Source organism: Aethina tumida, chromosome 4 (assembly GCF_024364675.1).
Source record: "Aethina tumida isolate Nest 87 chromosome 4, icAetTumi1.1, whole genome shotgun sequence".
NCBI classification, from domain to species: Eukaryota; Metazoa; Arthropoda; class Insecta; order Coleoptera; family Nitidulidae; genus Aethina; species Aethina tumida.
This window is the reverse complement of record NC_065438.1, coordinates 8,753,805-8,778,430: the sequence shown is the minus strand read 5'-3', so window position 1 is coordinate 8,778,430 and position 24,626 is coordinate 8,753,805. Positions and strand designations below refer to the sequence as shown.

The 24,626-nt window shown below is 30.2% G+C and overlaps 4 protein-coding genes across 27 annotated transcripts in view; 2 read left to right on the top strand and 2 right to left on the bottom strand.

Moving 5' to 3' along the window:
* The window catches only part of LOC109596118 (antichymotrypsin-2), a 92,572-nt gene extending 85,143 nt beyond the window's left edge, over nucleotides 1-7,429 (bottom strand). For 17 of the 23 annotated variants that reach the window (XM_049966709.1, XM_020011599.2, XM_020011582.2 and 14 more), the window contains exons 1-3: nucleotides 7,281-7,429; nucleotides 2,839-3,743; nucleotides 2,211-2,352 (exon numbers count right to left, since the gene is read on the bottom strand). In XM_049966709.1, the coding sequence (XP_049822666.1) occupies nucleotides 2,211-2,352; nucleotides 2,839-3,743; nucleotides 7,281-7,341 (1,108 nt within the window). In that variant the 5' untranslated portion in view covers nucleotides 7,342-7,429. Of the gene's footprint in view, nucleotides 1-156; nucleotides 370-551; nucleotides 735-870; nucleotides 1,074-1,446; nucleotides 1,674-2,210; nucleotides 2,353-2,838; nucleotides 3,744-3,803; nucleotides 3,930-7,280 lie in introns of those variants that run through there. The other 6 variants (XM_020011574.2, XM_020011592.2, XM_020011585.2 and 3 more) reach the window with 6 other exon arrangements.
* Nucleotides 7,430-11,158: 3,729 nt separating this feature from the next.
* On the top strand, nucleotides 11,159-13,595 carry LOC109596102 (uncharacterized). Its single transcript, XM_020011556.2, has 4 exons — nucleotides 11,159-11,353; nucleotides 12,013-12,350; nucleotides 12,405-12,526; nucleotides 12,812-13,595. The coding sequence occupies exons 1-4, from the start codon at nucleotides 11,216-11,218 to the stop codon at nucleotides 13,111-13,113; spliced, it is 900 nt and encodes a 299-aa protein (XP_019867115.1). The 5' UTR covers nucleotides 11,159-11,215; the 3' UTR covers nucleotides 13,114-13,595.
* Nucleotides 13,596-15,945: 2,350 nt separating this feature from the next.
* Nucleotides 15,946-23,070, top strand: LOC109596122 (uncharacterized). Of its 2 annotated transcripts, XM_020011601.2 has the most exons (12): nucleotides 15,947-16,220; nucleotides 18,583-18,720; nucleotides 18,820-19,016; nucleotides 19,075-19,313; nucleotides 19,368-19,544; nucleotides 19,596-19,760; nucleotides 19,903-20,434; nucleotides 20,486-20,684; nucleotides 20,742-20,921; nucleotides 20,971-21,262; nucleotides 21,447-21,629; nucleotides 21,993-23,070. In XM_020011601.2, the coding sequence occupies exons 2-12, from the start codon at nucleotides 18,590-18,592 to the stop codon at nucleotides 22,326-22,328; spliced, it is 2,631 nt and encodes an 876-aa protein (XP_019867160.2). In that variant the 5' UTR covers nucleotides 15,947-16,220; nucleotides 18,583-18,589; the 3' UTR covers nucleotides 22,329-23,070. The 2 variants fall into 2 exon arrangements, with proteins under 2 accessions (XP_019867161.2, XP_019867160.2); XM_020011602.2 differs by lacking the exon at nucleotides 21,447-21,629 and having other exon boundaries at nucleotides 15,946-16,220.
* Nucleotides 23,013-24,365, bottom strand: LOC109596123 (COP9 signalosome complex subunit 6). Its single transcript, XM_020011603.2, has 5 exons — nucleotides 24,087-24,365; nucleotides 23,902-24,033; nucleotides 23,694-23,845; nucleotides 23,278-23,640; nucleotides 23,013-23,221 (listed from the first exon to the last, which is right to left on the bottom strand). The coding sequence occupies exons 1-5, from the start codon at nucleotides 24,301-24,303 to the stop codon at nucleotides 23,081-23,083; spliced, it is 1,005 nt and encodes a 334-aa protein (XP_019867162.1). The 5' UTR covers nucleotides 24,304-24,365; the 3' UTR covers nucleotides 23,013-23,080.
* Nucleotides 24,366-24,626: the final 261 nt, after the last annotated feature.

Genomic DNA, 24,626 nt, shown 5'->3' with positions numbered 1-24,626 from the left:
TTAAATAAATTTGACCTTAATTACGAAAAACATTGTCAACAAAAGGCAACTGTAAAATTTACATTGATGTGCAGCTGCGAAGAAAACACTAAAAATAATTAGACCAATCCACAAACTAAAATACGATAAAGGCATGTTGAAAAGAAACAAGACAAATGTTTTATACTTGCAGGATTTATTTGAATATTAGTATCTACAATTAATTTGCTTCATTTTTTAACAAAGATATTCTACCGCCAAACAGAACGTTTGCTGAACCGCCGCTGTTTTTTACGTTTTCCAATACGTAAAGGACGAATGGATGATCGGCTTTAAATATTGGATCGGGTAATTTAATGGATACAGACGTTATAAAGCTGACGAGAACTGCTGTTAACAAAATAAATTGTTCAATAAAAATTACAAACCAACATTTGGAAGCATTAAAAAAGTAGTACAGGACGACCAAAAGTCCAATAGTCCCAAAAATGAACAAAGTGCTTAACATTTAAAGCATTTATTTTATTGCTTTTGACACGTTGAAACTATAAGAACTATAAAAATAATTAATGTAATGTAAACGAATTAAATATATTTATTACATTAAAAATGTTACAATACAATTTACACATTATTCAGTCTTCCATAGAAAAGTACGTTTTGCCTGTTTTCAATTAAGGCAATAATACAAGGGTGGTCAGCTTTAAATACTTCAGGAGGTGTAAGTTTGGCACTGAACAGGGCAAAAGTAAGACCTGTAAGTAAGAAAAGAACTTGAAGACACAGAAAACAGTGTTGTGGTTGGTCAACAAATACATACACATAAAAGCTTTTTATTAAACAACAAAAAGGTATTAAGAAATTTTCATTATAAAAATTAAAACCATCAAATATGTCACTAAGTTTATTTCTATAAATAAATCGAGAAATATAAAATATAATATGAAATAATAATTAAAATTTGTTCAGCCTTCCATAAAATACAACATTCTTGGTTTGTGTTTCTATAAGAGCATAGATGCAGGGGTGATCTGCCAAAAATACTTTGGGGCCGTTCAATTGAATGCGTGCGGATTTCGTAATGAAGATACCTACTTAAGGGAAAAATATACAGTTAGAAAAACTTATGACCACCTAAAGAAAACTATTTACAATCAAACTCAACAGTGTTATTTACAACGACAGAAACCAACCAAATCATGAATGTTAAATAAAAATTCCTACGACCAATTTAATATGACTACTTCTACCGAATAAGAGGTGGCGCTAACACCATACCAGAGGAAGGAGAACGTGACTGTTACATCCAATAAGGAAGTTTGATTTGAAGCGCCAATATTAAAAAAATTGCACTTGGCGATACCATTTTAAGAAACTATTTGCCCAAATATTTAAGGTATTACAATCGATATGATTAATAGTTAAGTTTTATAAAAATATTTCAACCAAAAGGAATTAAAAGCAATGTTGTTCTTAAACCATTTTATAAAACACCACGACAAAATCCACAATAAAAAATTAAAGTTCGTCATGTCCAAGGATGTTATGGGGAATGTCAGTAAATTTCCCGTGGAATAACAGGTGAGCAACCGTCGCATTGTCCGGAGGTCGGGACAGAACAGACAACATAAACGGGTGATCGGCAATGAATGTTTTTGTGATGGGCAATGCGCGTCTCACTCTCACCATAGAACCTGTGAAAGACACTGTTAACACGGGACCATTCGACATAATCGGTCTCTGAAAGTGCACAGTTCCGAAACTTTTCTAACTAATAATAGTATTTAATGTGCTTCCATGACTACTGACATTAACTCAAAGCAATTTATAGTATATATAGTGGAACCATTGTGTTTATATAAATTAAATTGTTGCTAGTAATTAGGACCTAGGCAAATAAATGTAAAATAAAAATGAAGCAAAATTACTTACTGCATTTGATTCATAAAAAAACTTCACTATTGAGCAAAACTGTGCACACACTTAAGAGACAAACACTGGCGTTAAATTAAATGCAAATAAAAATAAAACGGAAAGAACGTAAAAAATAGACTACAACAGACATGCAAGAAAAAGAGAAGAAGAAAAACCAGAAGAGGACAGAGCAGCAAAAACAGTTTGAACATGCACAAGCAAAAAGTGAAACAACGAAGAACAAATTCAAAATAATTTAGATTTTTTGTCTTCTTAGTTGTTTCATTTTAAAAAACCAAAAGATTATTGAGACTTACCAGTAGCTGCAGCAGCTTCTGAACCTTCTTCGTTAACTTCGATGAAAGCCTTTTGGATTACTTCGCTTACGGACAGTGGTTCACCTCCAGTAATCATTTTACTGAAGTTAGCTGAGTTACTGAAGATGTTTCCCAATCCCATCTGTGGAAAAAACAGATTTAATTACAGAATATTACACGTATTATTCAAAATCAAGCAATCCAAAAATCTGCTCGTATAGAAAAAATATTTATTTCAGGCATTTCCAATCATTAATGAAAATAGAATGTATATTTAAAATCGAAAATGTTTACAGAACTTTTTGCCAAATAAAATAAATAATTTATAATGTTTATAAGGGAAGGTATCATAATAACAATGTTTATGTTGCACAACACAATATTACATTTGGCAACTTAAAATGAGTCACTTAAGCCTTTTTTAGTTTATCATTCGAAACAACAAGTAAATCCTTGACCTTCAACAATGCTATTGAAATATTGCACAATGTGTACTTCTGTCTAGTAATGCAAGTGATAAAAATATATAAAAACGCCCACCAAATCATAAATCACACAGTCATTCATTCTAATCTATATGTTTTAAAAATAATAAATATGAATTTAATACTTATACCATTAGACTTACATTTGTCAAAATTTCCTTCAGATCGATGGTGGTTTCAATTTTAAATTTGGGAAGATAGACTTCCACATCAGTGCTGTACATTCCTTCAATGACTTTATCAAGAGGAGTGTTGACCAATTTTCCTTCCAATTCTCTGATGCCATCCTTCTTGTTGGGCAACACGACGATCATGCTCAAAGCTTTGTTAGCGTAGGGCAACTCCAAGACTTGTGCGTCCAAATCACGATCGAATTTGTACCTGTAGTCGCCCTTTCTAAACATCATGTCAACATCAACCTTGTCGACTTCGTTGAGGAAGAAAGGCTGCTTTTTGGTGTTCTTGGCGTCGAATTTGTTAAGCCAGTCTCCTTTGAAGTAAATGGCGTTCACGAGGACCAAACGAGTGTCACTAGACAAGGAGTCAGGTTTAATTAAATCCTTGATTTTTTTGTTGGTTTTATCTTCAACCCATCCGTTGATGACCCCAGCTGATTTTGTGTTTTCCGCAAAGTTCAACTGTTGCACTTCGGATTGGAAATTATCTTTAACGGATTTGCTAAACTCGTCTTGCAGTGCGAATTTTTCCATGAGGTAAACCTTGTTGGCGATGTTTAATGTGACGTTTTGTACGTTGTTCAATCTGTTCATGATGTGGGAGTATCCCTCAGCAGCGACTTTCTCGTTTGGTACTTTTAAGGTGGAAGCAAAGGCATCTTTGGTGACTCCATCGGCGCCTTGATACGCCATGGAGAGGACGGCATGGGCACTGATTGGGGAGAAGAAGACGTTCCCCTTTTCCTTAGCAATTTCCTTGTAGAGGTTATTGGTGAAAACACCATTGGCCTCGATAACTTTCAATTCAGATGATTCTAAAGCCATGGCTGAGATTTGCGCCACGCACACTGTTAATGCTAAACAAACGTACACTGAAACAATAGGAGATACAGTTAGTTTGATAAATATGAGAGCGGTTAAGGTGAACGGACCCAGTCTTTCAGCCGGCACGGAGCAATAACGAATGAATAGCGGTCTGCTTCGCGGCATGTAAAAATCCTAGGTTTTAATCGATCGTCTAAAACTGTTCGACCTTCACAACTGTGAAAATTTCGATGAATTGGTTTGGTTGACTCATAGCACTGTTGTCATTGCTAAACTTATTCATAACTATGTGGTATTCGATTCGCCTACGCCGTTAAGATAATTTCTAATTGTTGATATATCTTGGTTAAGGGGACAATTTTTCCACAAGTTGGTGTTATTTGAGGTTGGAAAATGCTCTAATGACAGTTATCAACTGAGGGAAACATGAAAACTATAAACTACCTAAACTGAAAATGACCATCCAGCGATAGGAATTAAATTGAAATGAGTATTTTCATAAACAGAACAATAGTTTCAAGGATACTCTACCATAAAAGATTAAATTATTCCTATTAAGTTTGTTAAAAGTTTTTGAGAATATACATATTTGTAACGTAGTCTACTTTTATATACCATAGTAATTTAAAATTTGGCAACAACTTCCAGGAAAGTGTATTATAAATTCCCACATATCTTCCACAAATTATTAGTCACTATTTGTAAACAAACCGATTTTAGCTTCTAATTATATATAAGCCATATTTTAAATCTATATACATTTGAAAGCGGGACACTCATAAAATTTTATTTCTTGTCCGATTTTAACAAACTTTTTTTCCAAATGTAAAGCATGAAAAAATATACAAAATATCAAATTTTATAAAAAATATTCATAATTCTATGGAAAAAATAAAAATAAAATTCTTCTTATCAATTAATTTTTTAATTAAGTAGTCTATGGAATAAACTGTCAGTGTCAATAACATAATAATATTTTTCAGTATTTATACTGAATACTCTTAGTATAGTACATAAAATTTGGATATAAATTTTTTGGAATAAGTATAGTAGTGTTAGTAATATTCCAATATTCTGGAAAAATAAGATTTGTGCTATTTTGATAGTTTATTCTATATACTCTTGACTAAAAAAATCATAAAAATTGTTCGACGCAATTATGAATATATAACTTTTTTGTGAAATTTACTATATTTCAGAAGGTCCAGTGCTGTAGTTAGATTTAGTACAAAAAATTTGCTAGTATAATTTCTTCAATTTCCATGACTGAAAAATTACCCTGCGGGATTATGTTTTTTGATTGTGGTTCATAGTCTTCTTCTGAATTTATTTTTTAATTAAGTAGTCTATGGAATAAGCTGTCAAATATAACAAAAATATTTTTCAATTCTGTACTTATTAATTATAATATATTGTTAATAATACTCTTAAAACTAAATTTTTTGTAAATTCGTGGTAGAATTAATAAATGAATCATGCACTGAAATTATGATTAAAATTGTTCCTCACAATTATGAATATGTGTAACTTTTTTTATCAAATTTAGTATATTTCAAAAGGTCCAGTGGTGTAGTTAGATTTAGTATACAAATTTTGCTAGTATAATTTCTTCAATTTCCATGACTAGAAAATTACCCTGTGGGATTATGTTTTTTGATTTTGGTTCATAGTCTTCTTCTGAATTTATTTTTTAATTAAGTAGTCTATGGAATAAGCTGTCAAATGTAACACAATAATATTTTTCAATACTACACTTATTAATTATACTATACTTTTAATAATACTCTTAAAACTAAATATTTTGTAAATTCGTGGTAGATTTAATAAATGAATCATGCGCCGAAATTATGACTTAAAATTGTTCCACACAATTATGAATATGTATAATTTTTTTATGAAATTTAGTATATTTTAGAGGATACTTAGTCCAGTGTTGTAGTTAAATGTAGTATAAAAATTTGCTAATATAATTTCTTCAATTTCCATGACTAGAAAATTACCCTGCGGGATTATGTTTTTTAATTTTGGTTCATATTCTTCTTCTGAATTTATTTTTCAATTAAGTAATCTATGGAATAAACTATCAAAAATGACACAATAATATTTTTTAATATTTATATTATACTTATTAATTATACTATACTGTTAATAATACTCTTAAAACTAAAATTTTTGTAAATTCGTGGTAGAATTAATGATTAATGAAATTATGATTTAAAATTGTTCCACACAATTATGAATATGTATAACTTTTTTATGAAACTTAGTATATTTCAGAAAGTGCTTAACCCAGTGTTGTACCTAGATTTTGTATAAAAAATTTGCTAATATAATTTCTTCAATTTTTTTTTTTTAATTTTCGATTTTGGGGAAAAAATGACCTTTTGTCTATTAGTACATATTTTCATACTTTACAATTGAAAGAAAAATTGACAACTGTGTTTATTTTATATCATATTAAAAATTTTACTTATTCGACAAAAATAATATTAATATTTATCAAAATTATTAATTAAAATTGAATGAATATGAATGAATGAATATTATTTGTTATTAAATGTAAAGAATTTATACACACATCGATTTACAAATTACTTAAAAAAATTCATAATTAAATCACGATTTTTATGTTGTCTTTTTTACAGTAAAATACCGGTACTAATTTTAATAGTTTAATATTATATCTTAAATACAATATTAAATTGTTTATTTTTATGTTTGTTTATATGTTAATTGGTCAAAAACAACATTTTGATACGAAAGTTCACAAAAACTTTGATTAAAATCGACATTTCCATTTATAAATAAACAGCAAATATTTTATTACAAAATATAAATGTAAATTACTTTACTTTTAATTAATTCTATTTTTTTATATCACTTTTAACAACATTTAGTTGCATGTTTACGATAAAAAATTAAATATATATTAAAAAATAATTAGTTTTAATACATATTAATCACACAGATAATGAAATATTCTTATTTTGGCTTTTAAATCAATATTTAAGAAATATTATATTTTTAGAAAAAAATTCATTGGCGGAAGGGTTGCCTATCTGCAGAAACACTTTTAGATATTAAAATTAGTTTATTATTTTTAACATGTGTAAAAGTTATATTTATTTTCATCTCGTGTCCGTATATTAAATTAAAATTTGCCTAAAATGATACATTTCACAATTACTTAAAATAAACATCAAAAACATCAAAATTAATGTATATATGTATACATGTGTATATAATTTACATATGTATGTAATTTTAATGTACATATTATCTAATTTCATTTATTCATTTTAAAATAAAACAAATTAAAATTTGATTTATAAAAAAGTCATATCATAATAAAACTTAGGTTGAAATAATAATATAAAATATATTTAAAAATGTTTTTACTATGATTTTAATATTAAAAATAATTCTTCAATTTCAACACTACATACTATAATAAATACTAAATATAAACTATATATAGAATTCAAGTTGATTGTAAGCAGTACTCCTTGAAAATATTCACAACAATACCGAACAGAAAAACCCGTAATTATAATATAAAAACATAAAATCCAGTAGGTACTCACCGATCATTTTACCGGTTGTTGTTTCACTCACGAACAGAAAACGACTGACTCCCAAAGTCATTCTGATTTATTTTTATTTGCGATTTATCACTACGTTTCTTCAATCGGCTTTGAAATTTTAGTGGGGGAGCAAATGACGTTTAGGTAATATTAGTCTCAAGACTAAATACTAAGACAAAAATACACAAATCTTGTGGATTTCTTCGGAATAACTCGAGATTATGGCAAATTAATTGATTAACATAGTCGCGTTTCTTATCAAAATTAAAGTTGTTACTAAGGAACTGAGATTATTTTAGAGTGAGAGGTTTGTAAACAATTCTTCAGAAAATTAGATTTTTAAATAAATGTAGCTGGATTTTTAAATGCTCGGTACAACAACAGGGTTTTTAATTTGGATGGAATGTAAGGACTTTATAATTAGTTATAATATGCAGTGATAGATAACTTTTAGAATGTCAAAGCAAATTTGTTATTTTAGTACATACATATACATATTTACAACATTCCCTTCTAATTTGCTGTGGATAAAAACAACTCAATTAAAAATATAACAAATACGCGATTCGCTAACAATAGTAAATATATAATAGATATTTTTATTCCAGTAGTAAACTGTTTGGGTAATTCCCCTCCAGAGACGTACTTTCCAGTTGCGTTACAAATGAAATAAATAAATAAATGAGTTGCGTGTATTATCACGGTCACGTATGACGATAATCATTGAAAAGCATAAAAATGAATGATCATATCCACATATTAAATATGTCAAATGGAGAAAAAATATCGGAATTATACATATATGGATGCTGAGACCATGGTCACTTGGGATCTTTTTTGATGAAACATATTGGCATTGTTCGTCGAGAAAAAAGAGAAAATGTTGATAATTTATTGTGTTACTTAAAAAGGAGAACCCTTTTGCAGAGGTGAACATACATTTTTTTTTTTTAAATTGGACTCTGTAAATTAATTCATTCTGAATGAACAAAGACTAGAAAAAAGATTAATAATCAATTAATTTATTAAGTTAATTATGTCGCCGCTAAAACAATTTGTGTTTGGAGGCCAGTCTAGTCACCATCCACGAATATGTAATGAAAGCTTGTCTGGTACACACGCTCACGTTTCCTGGTTTTAATAAGTTTATATCCTTAGATGTAACCCAGTTAATTATGAATATAACACACCGAGATGACACTTGGTAAACAACCATTTCGTATTCACGATCTTACTCATTTAACATGGGCGTGTATGAATTTCACAAACAATATTTTAACATATTCAACAGGTTCTTTTTAGTTTGTCAATATTGTTTTACGCTATAAAATTTGTTTAAGATAAAACACTTAATATTGAACACGTATGTTTTATTACTTAATGATAAATAAACATTTATGTAAGCTGTTTTTATGACTATTAATAACACTTATTTACAGAAATATCCGAATATCATACTATTTTTTATAGCAACAATTTCAATAAATTAATTTTTAAATTTTTTATTTTCTAACTTTGGAGTTGATCCGATATTTTTGAGTATAACTAAAGATCTAATATATCGATTTGGCTAAATAAGCATTTAAATTAAAAAAAAGATCATTTTACAATTTTTATTTATATCGTTTTGACATTGGTTAAGTGGTTCCGATGTCAGTGATTTTAACAACTTAATAAAGACCATTTTTGGGTCAATGATCGATACTAAAAGTTCACAAATCGTGTAATAGAAATAGCAAAGTTAAGACTACTTTGAATTTTTTAAGCTCAGATGATGACCTTTGGAATAATAAAAATGTGTGCTCCTTTTTTATCTATTATAGCTCGCATAATCCGTTTCTTCGTACAAGAAACCATATCTATTTCCTATTAAAACTGTATTCCAAGTTGTCGCTTCATGTCTTTCTTTTGCTGGTGAAAACATTCGCCTTATTCGTCACTAACGTCGCCCAAATTGAAAGAAAAATATCAAAATATAAATGGAATAAATTAATTTTAACGTAAAGATTGTCAAAAAACTGAATTTTGGTCTACCACTGTAAAATCCTATCAAATCTAAATTCAAAATTGAAAAGTCTACAAATAACAGTGGTTTACATGCATTTTCTTTTGATATTCGAAAATAACATTAATTTTTTGGAATATTTTGGAAAAAAACGAATTTATGAAGCTTTCATTTTTAATTTTTGGAATTGCATCGACATATTTGAGTATAACACGAGATTTAATAGTTCGATTTGGCTAAATATACATTTAAATTAAAAATAAATGAATATTCTACAACTTTTATTTATATAGTTACGAGATTAGTTCAGAAGTTCAGATGCCAGCGACTTAATAAGTTGGTTTTTAGTCAAAAATCTATACCTAAAATTCACATATCAAGCTGGGAAAAATAGAAATCACAAAATTAAGACCATTTTGAATTTTTTAGGTAATGTTGAGAGTTTTATAAAAAAAGTAAACTACTGAAAATGATATTCTAAAAACAAATAATGAAGTTATGAATTTTATAATTGTAGATCAAAATTTATCTTTTTGATAATTTTTACTTTTTTTCTTTTTATTGAAACAATTAGAACAGAATCTACCTCTGGTACAATAAAATTATGTTATAAATATATTCAGTTTCATCGTACAAGTAATCAATGAGTTTCCCATTAAGACTGTATTCCAAGTCGCCGTTTCATGTCTTTCATTTACTGGTAAAAAAATTCGCCTTATTCGTCATTAATGTCGCCCAAATTGTACGAAAAATATTAAAATATAAATGGAGTAAATTAATTTTAACGTAAAAATTGTCAAAAAACTGAATTTTGGTCTACCACTGTAAAATCCTATCAGATCTAAATTCAAAATTGAAAAGTCTACAAATAACAGTGGTTTACAGGCATTTTCTTTAAATATTCGAAAATAACATTAATTATTTTAAACAGGCATTCCTAAAAAACTAATTTATAAAGCTTTTATTTTCAATTTTTGGAATTGCATCGACATTTTTGAGTACAACACGAAATTTAATAGTCCGATTTGGCTAAATAAACATTCAAATTAAAGATAAATGAATATTCTACAATTTTTATTTATATAGTTATGAGATTAGTTCAGCAGTTCAGATGCCAGCGACTTAATAAAGTCGGTTTTTAGTTAAAAATCTTAACCTTAAATTCACATATTAAGCTGGGAAAAATAAAAATCACAAAATTAAGACCATTTTGAATTTTTTAGGTAATATTGACACTATGAAAATAGTAAATTACTGAAAATGAAAATCTAAAAACAAATTATCAAATTATGAATTTTATAATTGTAGATCAAAATTTATCATTTTTACTTTTTTCTCCCTTATATTGAAACAATTACTGTAGTATAATAAAATTATATTATGAAAAATTTTGCTTCTTTTTTATCTATTATTGCTCCCATACAATTTGAGCAATATTGGTGATAAACACGAGGAACGGTTTCATTAGTAAATTAAAGAAATCAGACGACAGTATCAAAGTTTGAATGTTTATCAAGTTTATAATGAAGTAACAAAATGTTAATAATATGTAACATCCAGTTTAAAAATCGCCTCAATTTTTCATAAAGAGAAAATTGTTAACTCTTAAGTTTCCTTCTCAAATATTAGAGAAATAAGCTTGTTGATTCAAGTTTTTTTGAACAGGAACAAATTTGGCAACATTCCAAAAATATTTCAAAAATGCAATCCCCCAAGAACAAATTAAAAAAAAAACATGTGGAGCCACTGGAAGAAAACAGTGCAACAGAAACATAGAACAGAGCTGAAAACTGATCCATCCATCTTTGAGCGACTAATTGACTTAGATTAAGTTAAAAAGACACGTAATGCCCACCTACTAAAACGGTCATCTGTGCGTCTTAATTTGTAAATTTTCAGTCATTTGTGTTTGTGTTTTCTGACCGGTGACATGGGACGGATGGCGGTTAGGTGGGCCATTGCGGCCGCCCTTTGCTCGCAAATTTTCGGACGTGTGCACACCATGCAGATGAGTTCCAATTATTTTTGTGCCGATATGAACCCCCAATCACACATCATCATTGATCAGGTAATAGATTTTATGCTTATGTCATTTATATATATGCTCAAATATTTAATTAATAAATGATATTAATTCTGTAGAAAAAATTATTATTCTTTTAATATTTAAATTTAGTTAAAATATAAGTTATATATTTTATAAAAATATTTAATAATATTATTTATATTCATTAATATAATCAAAGATGAGTGTTATTACATGATTGTCTTATCTATAAAGGCAAATATTAATTAAAAATATCTAGGATAGAATAGAAAAAAATATTATTTATAATAATATAATAATAACTAAAAATAATATTGTAGTTGATTAATTTGGAGAAAGTATTAAAATTATAATATTCCTTCTCGATTAATATCATTTTAATCCCTTTTTGTCATAAATTATGTCTCATTAATTATTAATATTTGTATGCTAATCCCTAAGCAACAACTTTTCTTAATCGACAACAATCTGAATGGTAATGGCGCCTGGCAACCCGCATAAATGTGCCTATTTATCAATTTAATCTTCTTGGACATTGTAAATGACAATCCTTTTATGAAAAGAATTGTTCCAAGTTGAACAACCTTTACTGACCGTTCATAATTCATTAATTAATAACCTAATTTGATTATTCTCTCTCCCTTTAATTAATCAGTATTCATAAAAACTAATTATTATAGTTGATGGGTATGTGGTACGGTATCGAAATCTACAACCACGTCGAGGAAAGACATTACAACAAAGTGGTACCCTCATGCCCCATCATTCACCTGTCCGAAGATCAGCATCCTCAGACCACCACCTTCAACCCCCTACACAGGAACTACAACTATGGCTACAATTACGGCGAAGGGCACGGCCAGTACTACAACCATCGAACGACCCAAGGGAGGATCCCAACCGACTACCACACCAATCCCACCAATTACCACAGAAGCCCACAGGAACAGCTGGAGTTCGACAGGAACACGACCTACCCCAACTACAGGCAGTACGACCACCACGGTTACATGAGAAAGTACGTTAATAAGGCCAATTAATAAAGGGAAATGGAGGTTTAATTGTGTTTTAGGTTGGAGTACGACATGAGGAGGTTGAGATTGTACTGGGACGAGAATGGAAGCAGTACCGAGTACCATTTGAGGTATAACATTACCAAACCCGGGTTTTGGATCAGTGAAGGGCCGCAAAATGGTAAACACCCATTTGTTATTTAAAATTATTGAATATTTTTAATGGAAGATTTGCCTTTTCTTTATTCTAATTAGTTTTATGAAAAATATTTGTATATATATTACTCACCTAATGTAAAACCGTATTCACTCTACCAATTGCCTGGTAAGTATTAATTTGGACCTATATTTAATTTAATCTTATCTACTTTATCTCTGTATTCGTAAACATGTCAGGAGATTACGTTGTTTAAGTATGTCGCGTCAGTTTTTTGGGAAAAATTAATCACTGAATAATTCATAACAGGTTCATCGTTGGAGCCACAGTTTAGCCATTTCGCAGGAACGATCCAAGTTCTGAAAGCGGTAGGCAGCCACTTGCTGCTAACATTCTGCCATCAACTGCCAGAAAGACAACTTTACTCGGTTCTTTTGGCGAGAGAAAATAAACTGAACTACATCGAATCGAACGGCGTTCATAGCATGTTGCACAGAAGAGGTTTGGCGGCGACGGCCGTCAAGAAAGTATGCAGCGGAAGTCGAAAATTAACCGGCGTCAGTTTGTTTAGTTTGTTAATTGGTTACTTACTTTGGAACATCATTTTATAATGAGTGTGTACGTTTTTATAGAAATAATAGACAGGTCATTGAACACTAGTCATCCAGTTTTTTTTTTAATTGTGCAGATTTTTGGGTACAAAGTACAAATATATTTGTTTCACGGTTTGGACGGTAACTTTTTCATACCTACAATTGTAACAATTGGTAAAATAAAATAAATGTCAGTTTGTATATTTTATAATAAAATTGTTTTTTAAATTGGTTGGTGTCAGTTGGACTAGTAATAATAAAAGGTCCAATTTTCCACCCACATAATATAATGTGGTTGTAATACGATAATTGTATCTAATTATTTTATCTTGGTTCTTAGGCTGATACTGATCTTGTCTAGGGTAAACGATTTATTGTCAGAATTTGTGTGAGACACAAATAAAAATAAGAATTATTGGAATACTTATATATAAAATATATAATTGATAAAATATGATATGTAATTTTTATGTAAAATTATAAAGGTATTTTAAAAATTAGCTGATATTTTTGTGAACAAACTAAATATTAAATCAGTTAATAATATAATAATGATAAAAAAATGTTTAATGAAGTTATAAATGTATGAGTCACAAATAAAAACAAAAAATTATTAGAATACTTATATATAAAATATATAATTGATAAAATGTGCCAAAGAATTTTTATATTGAATATGATAAAATGTAAAATTATAAAGGTATTTTTAAAATTAGCTGATATTCCCTTAAACAAACTAAATATTATATCAGTTAATAATATAATAATGATAAAAAATGTTTGATGATGTTATAAATGTGTGAGTCGCAAATATAAACAAGAATTATTAGAATACTTACATATAAAATATATAATTGATAAAATATGCCAAGTAATTTTTATAATGAATATGATAAAATGTAAAATTATAAAGGTATTTTTGAAATTAGCTGATATTCCCTTAAACAAACTGAATATTAAATCAGTTAATAATATAATAATGATAAAACATGTTTGATGAAGTTATAAAAGTGCAAGTCACAAATAAAAACAAGAATTATTAGAATACTTATATATAAAATATATAATTGATAAAATATGACAAATAATTTTTATATTGAATATGATAAAATGTAAAATTATAAAGGTATTTTTAAAATTACCTGATATTTCCTTAAAAAAAAACTAATGATAAAAAATGTTTTATGAAGTTATAAAAGAGTGAGTCACAAATAAAAACAAGAATTATTAGAATACTTATATATAAATTATATAATTGATAAAATATGATAAGTAATTTTTATATTGAATATGATAAAATGTAAAATTATAAAGGTATTTTAAAATTAGCTGTTATTCCCTTAAACAAACTAAATATTAAATTAATTAACAATATAATAATGAAAAAAAAATGTTTGATGAAGTTATAAATGTGTGAGTCACAAATAAAAACAAAACTTATTAGAATACTTATATATAAAATATATAATTGATAAAATATGACAAATAATTTTTATATTGAATCTGATAAAATGTAAAATTATAAAGGTATTATTGAAATTAGATGATATTCCCTTAAATAAACTAAATGTTAAATTAGATAATAATAAATGTTTGTGTTATAAAAGTATTATAAAAGAATTTTAAGATTAGTAAAAAAGTGGTGTTTTGAGTGAAAAAAATTGTAACAATTGACAAAGCGAAGAGCTACATTAATGCATTTAGTTACCCTAATTACAACTTTTTTTTATATATATAAAAATTTGTGCTGACTGCTTTCCAGATAATGAAACTCAATCAGGCCAAGAAAAAGATGAAGCGAGTTGCAAAATTTAAGGGAGTTACATAAAGAGAAAAATTAATTTCAATATAACACCCAAATTTCTTTCCCTACAAGTAAAAATTTAGTTTCTGTGCATTTCCATATTTAAACGAGATAAAATTAAATTTAAATATCTTTAAATACTTAATTTAGTTAAAGAATTCTCAAGAAGAATGTACAAAAGACATAGCCAGCACAAAGCCCGGAACTCAATCCAATTGAAAATCTTTGGGATAAAATTGATCGTAAAAACTCTACGAAGAAGTACTAAATCACTGGAATGAAATATCGAACTATTATCAAAATGAAATCAATAAAAAAAGGTGTTTAGAAGGACGTAAGGTTGTTTTATTTTATAGATGCTTTACTTTTGACCCTTGAATTTTTTTTCAAATATTAATAAATACCTAACTAAACTCATTAATAAAAAATTAATAAAATTATTAAAATTTTTTATTTATACTTCTTTTTCAGTCAATAATGAATTAAACCTTCCGTTTAACACACGAAAAGACCGCATTAATAAAAAATAAAAGGTCAGTTATACTTTTATAAAATTTTTCATTTCTATCACCTGAGATCTTAATTAATTTTGCTTAGTACGTGACATAAAACATTCAGAATGTAATCAGCTAATTAATTGCGTTTCCAGCCCCCTTAACGGTTCAAATAATGACGTCACTACTCGCGCAATATACAAAAATAGCGCGATTATTAAAATAAGGGTCGTTATTCCTACCCACATTCCACTCCTCTGGTACACAATGGATTGAACAACGAAAATAAAATGAGTTCATTACTATATTTATTTTTCGTCATTAATTTCTGTCCATTCACCATTGAAAATAATTTTAACAGTTCAATAAGGATGGATTTAGTAATTACTATTTTAATTGTTAAAATACCATCTGCAGAGCATTGCGAAAGCGACAGTGCCGTTCGAAACAGCGTGCGGAATTCGGTGGCGTCATCGTGCATCTACAGGCGTCCCGACGCCGAACCGAGCGTACGCGTGACGACGTCGCAGAGGCGTCGCAACGCCAGCTGCTCCTTAGTGCGTTGTATTTATAGCGGACAGGCACCGTTCGTCCCGAAACGGTCCCCAATTTTCTACCGCTAGTTTTCCCGTTTCCGTTTCGCCCTTTTAGTTCGCATCGGGACCACGTTGGGGGAAATGGGGTCGTGGGGCCGTTGGGGTAGATAGCGGTGCGGAAGTTTGGCCGTTCGGTGTTCGGGGAAGTGTTTGAGTGTTTTCTAAAAATACATGTTTATTATTAGTAAGCGGCCGAATTTTTTAATTGCACCCTGAGGAAATACATCGGAGGTGAGTGGAGCCAAACCTGCTCATAAATTCAGCCTTGTCTTTTTGGTTTGTGGTTGTTGGGTTGTGGTTTTCAGAATGTGGTTTGAGGTTAAGTCGATTGGGATAATCTGATAATACTTATAAGCTACTTATTAGGTAACGTCTGTATTAAAGGCTTATATTAATTATATTTCAATTACTATCAAATGACTAATGATCATGATAATGAATTACTCACATAAAAATCATGTGTTCAGCTGAGATGACAAGATTAAAGCAATTTCTCAAAAACTAAGATAATATTTAACATAATATAAGAAAATATTTATTTAAAATACAAATATTTTATTGAAGTAAGATAAATATTTTTTATTTTTTTTTTATTAATTGCTCTTTTATCTAAGAACATATTTTGTAAAATGTTTATTTACTTAAATAAATAAGGAAATTTATTAATTAATGATAAATGACAATCTTTTTGCTCACTACACTTTTATTTTTGTACAGCCTTAAAACAACTATTGACATGGAAATTAATTATTTTTATTAGCATTACGTAGACCTAGAAACGAAGAAAAATAAACTAAAATTTGAATGAAATATGCTGTAATGTGTAACCGTTCTAAATTTAAAGTTTATTTTAACAGAAGTTTATTATGATGAGAAGAATAGAAGCACTAATATTAATATGAAAAACTGATTAAATAAATTAAGAAAATCGAAAATAACGTTTGAATGTTTTTTGTCTGAACAAAAATGAGCAGTTTATTTTTGTAACCTTGGGAATTATTCTGTTATTGTCTTTAACACTAATAATATTGCTTTTTTATACAACAATGTTTGTCAATTAAATAATAAAAGATATTTATAATCAAAGGTTATCTAGAATTTTTGAATATAGTTTTAAATTTGTTTCAATAAAGATAAATACTTCTGGGTTATCATAGTATTTTAACTAACTAGTAATAACAATAATAATAATGGGAATTTTCGTAGTACAAGAACTAGTCTCAATGAATTAGGTATCAATATTTAAAATGTAAACAGTTTAGATATTTTTTGGATAACCTTGTATAATCTTGAATGCATTATTGACACACTACAGTCTACTATAGGCATTTGAATGTTACATAAAACTTCTTTATTTTTGTTTTAATATCTGTGGAAACACTAAAATAATTGAAATTCATCATAAAATGTTTCAAAATGTGACGTAAACAATGATACTCTTGGAAGACCTTTGTATAAAGAAGACATCTCAATCGAGATGAAGTTGTTAGGGCCTTTACACTTCTGCAAGAAGTACGATCACAGAGGTACGTGGCAAACTTGCTCCGGTCATCCGATTATTCACATTGTAGAATCGATGCAGAGAAATTGGTATCTGTCATAGGAAACGTCAGAGACTGACTACTGTTGAGAAGATCAACAAAGATTTGGTTCAAATGTCACCTCAAGAGCAAACAAGAATAGCTCGCCAGTTAGGAAACCTTCACTTTATGGCCACAGGGACACATTTATCTACTCAAACCGTACAAAACAGTCTTCATGAAGTCAATTTATATTCAAGAATTGCAGCTGTTGTTCCTGAATTAACTAAAGCACACAAGGAAATGAGAAGAAACTTTGCTAATGAACACATTAACTGGAACATGAACCAATAAAGTCAGTTTCTCTTTACAGATGAATCCAGGCTTTGTTTAAGATCAAATGATGCACGACAAAGAGTCTATAGACGTCGAGAAGAACTATAATTGAATACAACTTTGTCTGAGAGAAGAGCTTTTGGAGGAGGATCTGTAATGTATTTTTCAACATTTTATAATGTTACATTAATTTGATTAGCTCTGTAAAATTGATTACTCAGTTGTTTTTGTACTGAAATTAGCTATAAATGATCAAAATTTTATTTCGTTTTTAAGTTACAGACACTTTGAAATAATACCAATTTCATTGTGACTAGTTTACATTGAGCTGACAAATGACAATAAAATATCGACATCCGCAGAAACGACATTACATTCTGGTCTCCATAATATGTGTATATATTAATAAATATATAAAATTCTAAATTGATTAATTAATTTCTAATTATTTCAGATTTTTTTACTTACAACATATTGCCATTGAAAGTCACCAAAGCACTGTCACACAATAAAAGATTTTAATCACAAATCGACTCATAATATTATAACAGACCTCCATTATGTAGCCAAAAAAATATATTTAATAACATTCAGATAATAAAAATATACTTTATAATGTATTTTTAAATATAGGCAAGTTAAAAAATATTTCCATAATAGAAGTTCATTCAGAAATTTACATTTATATTATTAAAAACGCTTAATACGGCTATTTTATTGTTATGTGATATTTATAGAAATATCATGGCATTGGTGATGTTGCCGAGCGATCTACCTTGGTGGGAATCGGTGAAGAAGCAACTAAAGAAGATAGCAAATACGAAAAATACTCAGGAGATCATCGATTGTATGCAGAAAATATACGAAATGTGCAAGTATATAATTTTAGTTCGTTAATAATAAAGTGATTTGAGACTTACTACAGTCTTCCAATCACTTTTTGCTTTAGACGAATTTAAGATGCTTCTTTTTAGTGTTAGCTTGGATCCGGACGATGATCTGACTGACCCTCAGCAGTTTACTGGTTTACTCAACTTTTTAGACAATGATTTTACAAACGAAGAACGTAGCAACTTTTTAAATAAAACTCTTCCAAATATCGTCAAACACGCTTTACTTTTGAAGGAGAAGAAACCGAACGGCGGACTACATTTTAGTCTACAACAACAACGTAAATATTAATTAACATAGGCAAATTATTCTTTAATCTGTTTCCTGTAACATTTCAGCTGACTGCACAGAATTAGAATACTCTTTTGTGTCGTCATTGTTGGCGAACGCATTCTTTTCAACATTTCCAAAACGAACCGACAAAAGTCATCCGACCCTGCAGAACTTTAATTTTTCGAATTGGTTCAAGAATTTAAGCTCCAATTCTCAAAAAGCCAAACTCAAAAGCTTATTTCATTACTTCGATTGGCTGGAAGATAATGGTAACAGCATTGGAACAATGAGGATACAGAGACAGGTATTGAATGAACAATTCAATATGTCAATTTTCAAAAAAATCGTTCCATTCCAGGTGATGACATCGAAAGAATGGCTTACGATAGAAGACTGGTTAGAATGTAATTTGCCGCTGTGTCCGTTACAAATAAAGCACGAAGGAAAACTGGATAGAGCGGAGAATGGGTCATTGCAAATTTGCTTTGCCAGTGCCAAAGTCGGAGGTCAAGTTCTCAGTAACGGCTATTCACAAGTATTTTAATTTATAAATGAGGGAATAAGTTTTCTCATTATATTCTTTAAGGAGTGCGTTAATTTCTCAACAATTCCGGAACTAATAATGCTCCTATTGAACGTAGAAGCTTTAGAAGATAACGAAGTGATAACTGTCGATAAAGTCAGGCGGGTATCTAGAATTAAGGATCCTAAAAACAAAGCCGTTGTGGAAAAATTAGAAAAAGCAGGAGAAGTAAGTTACATAAAAGTAAACGCATTAAAAAACAATTGGCTATTGTTTGCACAATTGCCAATTAAATGTATTGATCTCACACAACAATGATAATTTTATTGGGCATTAATTATGTATACAAATTAGTTTTTTGCAATTAAAGCTCTCCGTCTGTTGTATGGACGCGGACGACTACACGAACTTGCCGATAGGCCAATATGAAGAAGACAACGTCCTAAGGGAATTGAACAAGTGCCTTCTGGCCTTCCAACAGAAACAGTACAAATCCAACAGTGATATGCCAGGTCAAACCCACAAAGAGAGACAAAGAAGACTATCACCCATCGGAGAATCGATGGGCTCTAACATATCCGACACGGGTATTCCCCTCATCACACAACAATCGGCCAGTACGGCCAGAACTGATTCCTGCAAAACCGAATCATTGGATAGTGAGAACAACAACACGAACAAACTCAGAGTCAAGCTGGACATGGAGATAAATCTGAAGAAGAAAGGGCAGATTACCAACGAAGCTTTGGTACATAACAGGAGGGGGAGATTTATCGTACTGGGCTCTTCCGGCGAGTGTTTGCCTGTTACTAGAAAACCTCTGAAGCAAGAAGACAGTTTATATTCAAGTTGTGACTCTAGTGAGGAAGAGTTTCACAGTGCCAAAACCAGCGTGGATGATGGTAGGATATTTATTAACACAACAATTAAGTATTTAATAGTTGTTATTTTAGAAAGTGAAGATGAAAACTATCACAAACGCTACAGTATAGATTTGGAAACGCCGGAACGGCGAATGACTTTTGCACAAAGACTGAAAGATGCCCTTAGACGAGAAACCTCACCACCAAGTCTTTCCAGTTCCAGTGAGGAATCCAGTTATGCAGTAGGTATATCAATTGCAGGATCTGGATTAGCGGATAGGGATATTAAGTACAGCCATCATAACAAATTTTTATGTATGCAAGACTGCAACATTTGATTTTTTAGAGTCCGTAGAGGTGGATCAACAGGATTTGCTTTGCAGGAAGATTCCGTCGATGAAGATTATCTGCAAAACTCCCTACAACAAGAAAAACAATGGATAGATAAATTCAAAAGTAAACAGTCAGGTCTAAGCAGAAAAGAATCCAATAAATCTTCCGAGTATAGTTTTAGCACCGAATACAGGTATGTAATGTAAAACTTCCAAAAGCAAATTAACCAAACAAATATTTAGTTCAGAGTTAGAAGAAGTTTACGAACAGTTTTCGCACTGGTTGGAACATCCTGTACTTGAAACTGACAAAGGAATCAAAAAGGAATTGGACGCAAGGGATTTAGCAGTCGTTAAATTTGCCGGCTCCATATTAAAACGGACGCTCAGCGAATCGTTTGCTGGCATACAAGTTCCTCTCGCCGAAAATTCTTCCAACCAAGATTACAAGACGAAGAAAAACAAGTTAGTGTTGAATTCCAAGTCGTTGAGTTTGGAATTGGCACGACAGAAACACAGATTGGCAGCTCAATTGGTAATTGTTACTTTATTTACTTATTTTTTATGTGTAATGTGGCTAAAACGGAACGGCATTAGTTGAATAGTTTGTAATTGTTTTCGGTAGATGATGCAAACTCACTGTTTAATTTAGTGTCACTTAAGTGAGTTTGTAACATCGGCGAGTAGACAAGAAACTAATGAATGTTTTCTAAAACCAGAGTGATTCGATTGAAATGGTAGTGAAGAAGAATCCGCCACCCTTAACAAACGAAATAGATGCTTTAAATAAAAGCGACCTAACAAAAAAGCGTAGAGCTTGGTTTATTACATGCGTTAACGAAGCAGTAGTACAAACTTTGGAAGAGATTTCTTTTAATGTGTCTTTACCACAAACCGAACAGGTAATTCACTCACCAAAGATAACACACCATTAACCGATTTGATGAGTGTAAATATTAATTTTTAATAACTCTGGCATGGTTTGATTTATCAAAAAAATAAAAAAAATATATTTTTATCAATAAATTTTTAGAATTAACCATAGTTTTTCGAAGGTCTTTTCGACCACCGAATGCACTGCTGAAATAATTTCCTTTTCAGGCATTTTAAGAATATTTTATCATCATTCTCATTGTGGTGATTATTTTATTGCTAAAGAAAAAACGCAGAATATTATTTAACTTGATTGCTTCATCATTAATAGAATAACTTTCTTCAGCTTCTGGCTGTTTTATCCAGCTGATGATTAAAATATTATCTTTCAGTTGTCCGAAATTTGTCAGAAACCAAAGAACGGACTGAAACCAGTCTCGACGGGAAATTGGGGCTGCGGTTCGTCGAGGAAGGGCGACGTTCAGCTGAAAGTAATAGTACAATGGCTTGCGGCAAGCGTTGCTGGCGTACCAGCCTTAATATATTACACATACGGACACCAGAATCTGGTCAAATTGGATACGGTTTGCAGGATATTGGTGGACAGAAAGTGGACGGTTAAAGATTTGGCGGAGGCTACTTTGAGGTACTCCAGCCAGGTGCTGCATGGAAGGGAAAATAGCAGAACGTTGTTCGAGGAATTGATTGGTGTAGATAGAACTGTATAGGATATGAATGTTGCTGATGTTTTTACTGGCGTTATTATTTTTTTGTCAGAATTTGTTACACTATTGTTAATCGCCTAAATAAATACTTTTAGGATATTTTTAATAACTAATTAACAATTTAAAAATATGTTTTAGTAGTAGTAAATTCTGGCAAATTCTGTTCTTTATTTTCAAAGGATTGCAGTTATTTACTATTGTGGAGCAATTTACGGTTTTGATGTGAAACTGTGCTCTAAAATACTTTTCTGTATACTAAAATGAGCGTATCATTATGAAAGTGCCATAACTTTGCCCAAACCTCATATTTCTATACCAAAGCAATTTTTATATTTGTTTTTACACCAAATTCTATGTATATAAGATTGTACAGAACCATTACGTATTCTTAGAAACGAAGCTTCAAGAAACATAGTGCCTCTACTCATAAGATTCAAATTAAACTTTATATTTGTATATAATTATATAATGTACTCAAAGTCTTTCCATTCAAGAAAGAATTGCAAAATGGTTGTTACAATGTGTTCAAATATTGAATAAGTGTAATGGGAAGTATTATTATTAAGCAATTTAAGGTGGATAACTTTAAATAATAATACTGCTCAATCTACATACACACCCAGGAAATAAGGAGTCTTCCGAAACTTTTTTCTGCCGGCCGTTTTGTAAGCATATAAAAAAGACATCTTGTATCAAAAGGAGTGTTTATTATAAGTTTTAATAAATACAACAAAAATATATTTTACATTACATAACTAAAAGAAAATTCCCCTCATTCTTCTTCCCATCCCTTGTCTGTCATAGAGGATGTTAAATTTGTTGACAAACTGGTTTAGATCATTGCAACCTTTTGTTAATGTGCCTAGGTAAGTCATTAAGCCAACATCATTGCATTGCTGAAACATTATAATAATATAATAATCAATTTGTGGATAGTAAATTCATTTCTTACATTATAGAAGTCCTGCCTGAATCTAGCATTTTGAATAACTGGCAATCTGTGGCACAATGAATAAGCCTCCCTTAGTATTTCATGATTCATTGGCAATTCTCCACTCTGCACAGCCTTCATGTACTCAGAGACCAATTTGACTCTGGAGTGCAACATTTTGATTGCACTGTGTTGTGCAGTCAAATGTTCTGCTACCAGGGAACTTTCACCAGAATCTGTGGATGACATCCTAGCAACATGATCCACACCAATTCTCTCTGCTTCTTCTGTTGCCAATGTGTAGCTCAGGGAAACAAATAACATTGTGGCTTCACCACCTCCTACTAAATCAATCACAGATTCATACAAGTTCACTGGTAGGTGCTAAAATTTTGTCAAATTAAATTTGTTAAAACTGCTAAAAGCTTTAATTTTACCTCAATATTTTTGTCATATGGATTCAGTTTAAGCATAACAGGAGACTCATTTATTTCACAGATTTGTTTATGTATTTTAATGTCATTTGAGTCTGGTTCTGCTCCTGTTGTATACCAACCAATAAAATCCATGTCACTAAACACTTGTTTAACTAAAAACATGTAATGTAAGTATGATTTTAAATTAGCAAGTAGTTGTTTTAAATACATTGTTCTTCTTTCATAATATAATATTCCTTATCAATAATGACTTCCCCCTCAATTATCCTAAACACAAGTTCAAATGAGTTCATTATTTCTATGTTTCTACCCTTTTGCTTGCCGATTAAAGCTCCAAACACTGAAAAAATGTCCATTTATATAAAACGTGATAAAAATGAGATTAATGCATACCTTGTTGTACTACACCTTCCTGAGCTCGTTCTCTGGTCCAATGTTCGGACACATTCATAATGACCAAGGGATGCAGGGAACAAGTGACCGAACCAACTGTGCCTGAAGCCATGACATTTTTTGTCGGTATTTGAGCCGTGTCCATGAGCGTTTTGGATCCTTCGCTCGCACTGGACGACTCCACCTCCATTTCCATCCCGCTGTTTGGGGCGCTCATTGTTTTTGAACGTTTTGTCTTACGATGAAAATAACAAATATACCCGGCTGTATAACCAAACTGTCAAATTTAATTGTTGCCAACCATAAAATTTTTAGAATAAAACGACTATTTACTTTTAAATAAATGGCTAAAGATGTTTAGTTTATTTCAAAGTAATATCTAATCTATCTAATTGAGGTATATCAATAAGAAAATATGAGTTACATCCTTAGATCTTAGTTCTGTTTGGTGTAAGGTTGCATTGGTAGCGTAAGTGCATTGGGGGTTGCAGTTATAGCGCAGTACCATCAATTAACTTACTTTAAAATAAAATACAATTG